Source organism: Hippocampus guttulatus, chromosome 6, assembly GCF_054856545.1.
Source record: "Hippocampus guttulatus isolate MCC_2025c chromosome 6, RoL_Hgut_1.0, whole genome shotgun sequence".
In the NCBI taxonomy this organism is placed as follows: Eukaryota; Metazoa; Chordata; class Actinopteri; order Syngnathiformes; family Syngnathidae; genus Hippocampus; species Hippocampus guttulatus.
This window is the reverse complement of record NC_141266.1, coordinates 24,550,154-24,559,846: the sequence shown is the minus strand read 5'-3', so window position 1 is coordinate 24,559,846 and position 9,693 is coordinate 24,550,154. Positions and strand designations below refer to the sequence as shown.

At 49.3% G+C, this 9,693-nt stretch overlaps 1 protein-coding gene across 1 annotated transcript; it reads left to right on the top strand.

Annotated features, from left to right (window-relative positions):
* The first annotated feature begins 39 nt into the window (after positions 1–39).
* On the top strand, positions 40–9,123 carry cyth2 (cytohesin 2). The gene is made up of 12 exons (XM_086113432.1): positions 40–214; positions 1,364–1,514; positions 1,857–1,923; positions 2,004–2,122; positions 2,200–2,280; positions 2,506–2,618; positions 3,330–3,478; positions 3,554–3,665; positions 4,110–4,186; positions 5,387–5,458; positions 6,334–6,488; positions 6,692–9,123. Exons 1-12 carry the CDS (start codon positions 148–150, stop codon positions 6,777–6,779), a joined length of 1,251 nt encoding a protein of 416 aa, XP_085969558.1. The 5' UTR covers positions 40–147; the 3' UTR covers positions 6,780–9,123.
* The last annotated feature ends 570 nt before the right edge of the window (positions 9,124–9,693 follow it).

The following is a 9,693-nucleotide window of genomic DNA, read 5'->3' as shown; positions in this document are numbered from 1 at the left end:
CCTCGATCACCAGACATCGCTTCCGGTGTGGGCACCGTCTTTGTCTCCGGCCCGACATATCGAAACCACTAGTGGTCGTGGTTTTTTCCTCCTTCCTTTCACTTACGAGGATATATTTGCATATATATCCACATTTTCTACTATTGAATGACAGTCGACTCGGAAATATTTATGCCTAAAAGTAAAGCGCCGAAAATGGATGACTTGGACTACAGTAAGTGGCTTAACGAGGAGCTGGTTTTATGGAGACGTTATCGGCAAGCTAGCGGCGGCTAGCCCGAATCGCTTTTAGCTCGTGCTGTTTGATTAGGGGCTGACAAAAGAGGGGGTTCGGTACACAGTCAGACGCAAACGAGCAGAACGTGTTCTTAAATAGCTGTTAAAATCGTATCGCACAGTCTCGCCGTGGCTCAGTTCGATTGACGCAGATGTCGGCTTCATATCGATCCATTTTAATACACTATCGGCCAATGTTTCGGGTCAGGCCGCCAGGTGGACTTTTAACTGCGCCGCTGGGCTTCGCGTTACGCGGCGTCTTATTCTTTAAAATGCTTCTTAACCCGGGCTCGTAACAAGCCGTTTGTTATTATTGTGTTGGATGCGGACTGTGGGCGTGGTTGTTGGGACGAGGTGGGGGTGAAGGCTTCGTTTTGGATTCGTCATGGCGTTCCTTGCAGCGTGGTAAACTATTGGTCCGGGGTTCACAAATGGCCACATTAACTGTCGAGTTAAAGCCCGGTAACCCACGAGTCATTAAGGTAGCGGTGGGCAACTCGGGTCCTCGATGGCCGCCTTCCTGCGTGTTTGAGATGACGCCCTCCTCCCACACGCCTGATTTAAAAGATCAGGATCGTTATGAGACTTATGAAGAGCTTGCTGAGGAGCTGATCATTTAAATCAGGTGTGTTGGAGGAGCGAGACATCTAAAATTTGCAGGAAAGCGGCCCTCGAGGACCGGCGGCCGCCCACACCAGTTTATGGTGTTCGAGACAATGTTTTCTTTGATGTAACTGAAAGTTGGAGTCGCCAGCAAAAGCGCAGAAAAGCATGGCATGCCTGGAATTGAACCCCATACTGCTACTATGAGGCCGACAAAACCGACACTCGGTCATTGTGCCGCCTTTCGTAAAGCCCCAATGATCCTGAGCAGGACGCGGAATAGACAAGATGGATTTTCCCCTCACTTTTTAACTTCCTGATAACAATGGCAGATTACGGCCATTCTTCCCAATGTCAGTAAAACTGCTGTTTATAATTTAGTTTGAGCTTAAGAAAGAGGCACTCCTGTTTTTGTTTTTTGTCAGAGTGCAGTCAGTGCTTGTCGTTCCTGCAGCGTTAACGGACTCCTTCTTCTCACCCGCAGTCCCAGTAGACCTGAGCCCAGAGGAGCGCTCGGAGCTGGAGGACATCCGCAGAAGGAAGGGGGTCCTGTTACAGGAGATCCAGAGGCTCCGCGAGGAGCTCAGGGAGGCCATTTTGGAGGTGGAGGGGCTGGAGGCCAGCACAGAGGGCAGGTGAGGAGGGGCCACGCCAGGCCCAATTACGGTCGCGCGTGGTCAAACGATGGTTCGGGCAATTTTAGTCTCAACGTCTCCTGCTCACACGTGACTCACGCTTTAAACGGCGCAGCCTATTGTCCTCAGCGCTCCCAGTCGAAGGCAACAGCCACCGTTGTACGAAATCCATGTGAGGACGCTGGCGAATTTCCAGTTTGTTCATATTTTCACAATATGACCGAGACGAGTCTGAATTGTTGGGCCCTTGACGTCGCGTCTTCCATTGTCCACTCGAATTCCTCTGCGAGCAACGGTCTTTCTCGGGTCGTAATCGGGCCTCGTCTGCTCTTCGCCGTGCAGTAAAACCCTTCAGAAAAATCGACATGTGGCGATGGGAAGGAAGAAGTTCAACATGGACCCTAAAAAGGTAGGAATGTCCAAATGTCGCTCGAACAGAGTGCGAGGAGGGCGCATGGGAGGTGACGGGCCGTCCGTTTGTCTTGGCAGGGCATCGTGTTTCTCGTGGAGAACGAGCTGCTCAGACACACTCCGGAGGACATCGCTCAGTTCCTCTACAAAGGCGAAGGCCTCAACAAGACGGCCATCGGCGATTACCTCGGAGAAAGGTGGTGAATTGGAATCTACCGTCGCTCTTAATCGCCTCCTGCCCCTCATTTACGGCTGCTTCTCCGCGCCGCTGCAGGGACGACTTCAACATCAAAGTCCTCCAGGCCTTCGTTGACCTGCACGAGTTCACCGATCTCAACCTCGTCCAGGCCCTCAGGTAAGCGTCAACTCTGCAAAGGAAACTCATCGCACCCTGCGAGACAAAACGTACGGCCTCGTGGAAAGTGCCAAACCCTCGCAAGCGCAGCGACTCCATTTTGCAAACCGACAGCGGTTCGTGCTGAACTTTGGAGCAACCGCCATGATCTCGGCGTGCTCCATTGATCGTTTGGTCCAGCGTGCGCCTAAAGCTGATTCAAAGACTGATGTGTCTTGCTCGCAGACAGTTTTTGTGGAGTTTCCGTCTGCCCGGTGAAGCCCAGAAGATTGATCGGATGATGGAGGCATTTGCCCAGCGATACTGTCACTGTAACCCCGGCGTCTTCCAGAGCACTGGTACACGCGCACACATGCACGCACATTTCATCAGGGGGTTTTTTTTTTCTTTCCCTATTTCTGCTCCTGCCGACTGAAAGCGAAAGTGCAGCTGGACTCCGAAACGCCCCGTTGAACACGTTTTGTCAAAGTGACAAAACGAAAAAGTCATCGGCCCACTTTCAGCCGTATCGTTGCTCGCCATTTGTTTCGATCGTCCCCCTCTACGGCGCCAACGCACCAAACGTTTCAACAAACGATCGAACGTCCGCATTCTTAAACGTCATCGCAGCTCCTGACATCGTTTTAGAAAGCTATCCAACCCGCAGACGCACTTGTGTGCGTGTTGTGGGTTGAGCCACTCAACGTTGTTTTGCGGTTCGACCGTAATGGGATGAAAGTTGAGTCCGAGTCGGTTCGCGCCGTTGATATTTTTCAGAAGGAACGGAGCAGTTTCACGTAATTATGATGGATGCCCTTGGAAAAAAGTCCCCAAAAGGAGCGATTCAAAATCCCAAAAATGTCGTTGCATGTATCACACTGAAAGTCGCATGGCCAACCGGAAGACACTTTGCGTTCCTTTCATTGTCACACTTTCCCAAAGCGGCTTCTTTCTTGACATTCTCTTCTCTTACGTTTGAATGCATTTTTGTCCAACACGCGTGACTTATCGCGGCCACTTGAGGCGCTTTAGTTCCTCCGCCTTGCTCTGAACCCGCCGCTCGTTGGCAGACACGTGTTACGTGCTGTCCTTCGCCATCATCATGCTCAACACCAGCCTCCATAACCCCAACGTGAGGGACAAGCCGGGCCTGGACCGCTTCATCTCCATGAACCGAGGCATCAACGACGGAGGCGACCTGCCCGAGGACCTCCTGCGCGTAAGGCGAAGCTTCCGCCCCGTCCGCCGCAGCGCGCCGCGGCGCTCGCCCTGATTTCTTCTCTTCTCGCTCCAGAACCTCTACGAAAGTATCAAAAACGAGCCCTTCAAGATCCCCGAGGACGACGGCAACGACCTCACGCACACCTTCTTCAACCCCGACAGAGAAGGCTGGCTGCTCAAGCTCGGTGAGAGAGCAAAACGCCGCTCTCGGGCGTTGGCACCTTTGCTGTTTTCTCTTCCGAAGCTTTTTTTTGGGGGGGGGGGGGGGTCCCATGCATCTCTGTCTGTCTACCTGGCAACAAAATGGCGCCCGAAGGGCTCACTGTTGTTGCATGGCATTGGCGGGGCTTGCCGGGTGTGTCACTAATGTATCATGTCCTTCTCTCTCTCTCTCTCTCTCTCTCTCTCTTTCTTCCTCTCTCGTGTGCCTCTCAATAAATCCGCCGGCCCCCTTTTCATCTTCCGCTTCTTCTCCCGCGGCTTCCGCTGCCGCCGCTTGTTTTCTCAGGAGGTATGTACTGACCAACTCACCGTTGCGTTCGCGGGCGTAGGAAGGTAGCTCACGGCGGGAAGGGGAAAGAAAACCTTTGCGCAGGTGACTCCTTCTGACTAGCGTCCCTTGTTTGCAGGGGGGCGGGTGAAAACCTGGAAACGCCGATGGTTCATCCTCACAGACAACTGCCTCTACTACTTTGAATACACAACGGTAAGTCGGCACACTTTCCTCGTGGAGCCTCGCGCGTTTTACAACAACAACAAAAAAAAAAAATGTCGGATCTCGCTCGATTGTGCCGGCGTGCCTCCCGCGTGGCCCGTCAATCGTCTCAATCATTGAGATTGCTTTCGCTCAAGTCCTTCACTTCCCAAATTTCAAGCCATGTACATTTACGACCGACAGAGTGAAACGTTTCATGATTTCATTTTTAGGTCCAAACAATGTTGATGTTTGGAAGGGAACGATTGTTTTTTTTTTCTTTCTCCTAGACCAGGGGTGAGCAAACCTTTTGGCTCGGGGGCCACATTGACTTTTAAAATTTGACAGAAGGGCCAGGTCAGCACGAGCTATGGTACATTAAAAAAAAAACTGCATTTGTTGACAGTCCATATCAAACATCAACAGAACAAAAGCATGAAAGTACGGTATTAATATACTTTTTTTAAATGACAAAAGTGTTGTTGATGACCTATTTTAGCCTGTGCATCGCTGCAGATGGGTTGTGATCAGACCAGTAGAAGTAGAGCGATACAGAGGTACTAGGTGGTCGAAAAGATTGCCCCGCCCCCACGTGTTCTGCAACTTCAAATCAATGCGCCACCTGGCGGTGAAATGCCTGTCATTACAAGTCCAATTGAAATGAATGCAATCATTCACATCGAACCTTAATTGTGGACCAACCTTCGGCGGGCCGGATTAAAAAGACCAACGGGCCGGATTCGGCCCGGGGGCCGTAGTTTGCCCACCCCTGTCCTAGACCCTTAAAATTGATAGTTTGCTAACACACCTTCATCAAATTTCACCACGCAAGCCCAAAGTCCCGACTTGAAGCTCTTTTCCACCGCACTCGACATGGCTCAATATTGGGAAGAGTAAAAAAAAAAAAAAAATCCTCATTGTTTTCAATCTAGACAGAAAAACAGGCAGGATTTGTCCTTCTGAAAAGGATCCGTATGGAGGCGGTCAGTGGTCGGATTGAAGTTGAGCCGCGAAAGGATTCATTTGTTCATCTGAATGTTTGGGACGCTTGAGAAGTCGGACCGGTTGGGCGGCTGGTGCCCGGCCGGCTCCAAGCCGTCACAACCCTCGCCGCGGGCTCCATCTTTTCTGACTTTTTTTTTTGCGCGTGGCTCCTTTTCGCACCCCGCCGGTCCCGGCTTTGCTCTGAAGCCGTGCCTTTTCCACTCGCAGGACAAAGAACCTCGAGGCATCATCCCCTTGGAGAACCTCAGCATCCGCGAGGTGGAGGACCCACGCAAACCGGTAAGATCACATTCCGCTTTGTTTGTTGGCGGCGAGGCTGGATTTAGCCTGCATGCTTGACACAACTCCAGATTTTTTTTTTTTGGCAAGCGGCACAATTGGGAGAGCAGTGGAACTAAAAAAAAAACAAAGAAGAAGAAATGGAGTCAGGCCGGTTCTGTTGGGGGAAAGCGGGCCTTCTTTCTCTCGCGTGTTCGTTGAATTTCGGACGAGGAGAATGTTGCTTCGTCAAATACAGGCTGGAATCGATGAACAGTTTCTCCAAAGCTTTTTAGTAACGGAATATTCCGGGCGTCAGTGAATTACAGACGATGGCTGCGTGTCACGAATGCGAAGCAGGAAGAGATTCACATCATTTATGTACCATCAGAAGAGCGGTACCGAGAAACAAGGTGTGATGTCGTGACTTTCGTTTCTCCTAAACCAATTCTCAGCTTGGCGCATTCCAATGTTTGTGCGTCTCCGGCAGGGAGTATTTCAATTTGAAGTGATGATTGTTACAAGGACGCCAAGCGACACCGCGGGCACGGGAAAGTTCTACAGCATGACTAAATATGAGCAGAATACAGACTTCAGTCGCATTCCGTATGTGGCAAGTTTTGGGTAGCGGCCAATGTGGGGGCAGCACAAATGCACCGATGGCCTCTCCCGTGAAATCACACTTTGTCCACAAGTTTGTTGTGTATATGGAAGAACGTGATGAGGTGTTTTCGATGTTCCATTGACATTGATACCTTGCTTGAAGGTTAAGGTAAGGTAGGTACCAGCATACGCGAAAATAGTAAGTGTGAAATCAGAATGGGACACCGGCACTTGCCGTGTCCAATCGGGCCCGAACGAGTTTTTACGCGGCCATTCTCATCCGATCCCAACAGAACTGCTTCGAGTTGTACATCCCCAACAACCGCGGTCAACTCATCAAGGCGTGCAAGACGGAGGCGGATGGCCGCGTGGTGGAGGGAAACCACATGGTGTACCGCATCTCCGCCCCCACGCCCGAGGAGAAGGACGAGTGGATCCACAGCATCAAGTACGTCAACAAATTACAAGGAGCGGGGAAAAAGCGCCTTTATTTGACAAAGTGCATCGGAATCACCGGGCACGCTGAACGCCACATTTCAGCATTGCAATGTTGACAAGTTTGCTGACCGTAGCGTTCCAATTTTAGTAGAAGCGAAAGTACATCATACAAATGTCATTTTGACTAAGGTTTGTGTGCACGTGTCACGCCAGGTCTGCGGTCAGCGTGGACCCCTTCTACGAAATGCTCGCTGCCAGGAAGAAACGTATATCGCTGAAGAAGAAAGAAGAGCAGGCCTAGAGTGTTACCCGCGTCCGCCCTCCTCCTTTTCGCCTCCTCTTCCTCCCTCCGAACTCCTCGTCCCTGCAGCCGCCACGTTGAACACACTGGCCGACATCCGCGCGGGCGAGGGACCGTGCCGTCCTCAAAACGGGAACTCTTCGGAAAATTCTAGCTGCAAAGGCTCATCACATGCAGTGTTCCCCCAAGTATGTGCAATTTTTTTGGTTTTTCTTTTGGTGGTCTTTCTGGGATGCCACAAGATTGCGACAAAACACGGTCTCATATAAAAGCGCTGCTTTGGTGTCATCTTGTGATAATCGTGTGTCGAGGCACTATGTCGAAGTGAGTGGAGGAGCCTCCAGTCCCACTGGACAGGCCTAATGTCAAATCGTAAAGTATTCGACCTTTTGGCGGAGCGTCAATTATTTCCCGCAGTTCAGTTCTTTAAGGCTGCATGTTGAAGCGGGGAGAGGAGCTTCGGATTGACGGATCGAAAAGTAGTGCTTTGGCCCCAACTTGTAGCATCTTGCGGAAGGGCTCCCTCCATCCCCATCCCGCCGCAAGTGCTTTGTCACAACGCTTTCCTGTTCCATTGGCCTCAATCGAAGCTCCTCCTCCCCCCCCCCCCGCACTTCAGCATCCAGCCCAACACAACCAAAAGCCGCAAAATGGCGACAATAAAGCTCCTCAACTCGCTGCTTTTCTATTAGGCAGGGCAATGGCATGTCGAGTAGAAGCTCCTCCCATCACTTCAACATGGCTCCTCGGCACAAAGATGCCAGAGGATGGTGCCAAAGCACTACTTTTGTGTGCTTTGGCGCCACCCTGTGGCATCTCAGGCGTAGGATGAAAGCACTTTTTTTTTTCTCTCTCTTTTGAAATCAGCCAGAGCTTTGAATACAAGCTCCTTCTCTCACTTTTGTCATCGTGGGACCAGAATGGTGCCAGAGCACCACGTTTCTTTTTATACTTTGATGTGATTCGAGAACATTTCAGAAAATACACCACATGAATTTACGAGAGAATCACGACTAGGCAGGGGACACTATTAATAAGCAATTGATGGATTTAGATCTCCCCTCTGAAAAAAACAAAAAAGTCCTCATTGCTCCAGCCTCCATTCTTGACAAGTAGATGAAGAGGTGACATTTTGACCTCCGCCCCCTCATCCAAGGCAGCTCATGACATTGTACGACTTTTTTGTAAATAGGCGTTAGCATCTTTGTTTACAGCACACCTGGAAAGACCATTTAATTTATTGTTCCTGTTTTGTACAAGCTACTGTTAGGAGCACACGTAGACGAGCGTGAAGTCGCCAACGAGTCTTTAGCGTGCCTAGAAGAAGAGCCGCCAGGATATGTGCCGTTTTGCCCGGTGAAGCACAAGCCTCCATGAAATAATCCCACGTTGTTTTCTCGCATTTCTTCGGCTTCCCGCTGTCCACGGAACACAAAATATCCAGCGCTCCGTCCAGGTCAAACGAGTCCTGTGACCTTGTTTTAAATGAACCGGATTTGACACGTTCATGCTTTTTGTAGACGGTAACTGAACTCGAGATGCGTTATTTGTTTTCACTGCACTTTATTAGTTCCTTGCGCCTGCCGCGCGCGTTGGTGAACCAGCTCGCCAATAAGTGAGAGTGGGGCTGGGGAACCGCATGCAGGCCAAACTCGGAGGGAAGTCTTCTAAAAAGACATTGGTTCAATCTTTTGATCATATTTTGATGGCCCCTGTTGGAAAACCAAAAAACGGGTTCCCCACCGCACGTTGATACAAAATGCGATCACCTGCTCTCTTTCAAGTTCAGAAGTTCTCGACCTTCATGCTCTGTAGGCGGGGGTTTTTTTTCTTCTCTAAATATTTTAGTTCTTGATTCCCAAAAAAAAAAAAAAAGGTAGCATGAGGCTGAATGATGACACTGATCGTATTTGGACCTTTGTAGCCGCGGCGACGGCCAAGCGGATGAACACAAACTTTGCGAGTTGCCTTTACGTTAGTCGTTTCTCTCCCAAAGCTTGCAAAGGCCCGGCCTTTTGCCAGTCCCGTACGTGCTTCCGTGTATTTGCCTGTGGGCCTTCTTCGACCTTCTGGAAGTTCTTGAAGTGCAAAGTTGCCAAAAAAGGAAAAAGTCAAAAGATCCAAGTGTTACAAACTGCACAGCAAAATTCTTTTGTTTCTGAGCCACCTCTTTCTGAAAATGTCTTTATTTTCTATTTATTTATTTACTTATGCCGAAGTGAAGATGGAGCTAGATATGATGTAAATGTAGCAAATGGTGCAAACCGCGCACACACACACACACACACATACATTGGTGCCAGTAAACTACAGTGTGACAATAAAAAGGTGATGATTGACTGTTGATTGATATGCGTTTCTATTCATCTTCATTCAAGTGGCCCAAAAATAAGAAAAACAGATGACAAACAATTTTGATTTGGGGGATTTAAAAACAAAAGTAACAAAAATGATCATAAAATTAGAAACACAGAAGCATTCTGAGTGATGGGATGTCAGGCAGCTGAGAGGATTCAGAAGTGAGGATTGATTTTTGCGCGACATGTACATTTTTATCACCTCACGACTTTTAATTGTTTGTATATTCCAGAATATAAAACTTCAGCCCGATAGATTCAGTGCTATAGTCGTAAGACTCTCTTCGAAGTAAGTCCTGCTCCCATCACAGCTCAACTCTTGCCTTCCCGTGCTGACGCTCGCTGAGTATTGTGACAAATTGACTTCATGATTTGAAGTTACATTATTTGAAGAAGTGCCATTAAAATGACAAAATGACAAAAAAAAAATTATATACAGTCACAGTTCAATAACTTTTTCAGGACACTTCTACTGATCCATACTTGCGCTAGTGTGTTTAAAACGATACATTTGAAGAGTCGTCGTCACAAAAGGACTCTGAGTAAAATCTACGTCA

Coding starts and splice junctions, on each gene's coding strand:
- cyth2 (XM_086113432.1), top strand. CDS start 148: ATGACAGTCGACTCGGAAATATTTATGCCTAAAAGTAAAGCGCCGAAA. Junction 2,281..2,505: donor AACCTCGTCCAGGCCCTCAG/GTAAGCGTCAAC, acceptor TCTTGCTCGCAG/ACAGTTTTTGTGGAGTTTCC. Junction 5,459..6,333: donor TGGAGGACCCACGCAAACCG/GTAAGATCACAT, acceptor CGATCCCAACAG/AACTGCTTCGAGTTGTACAT.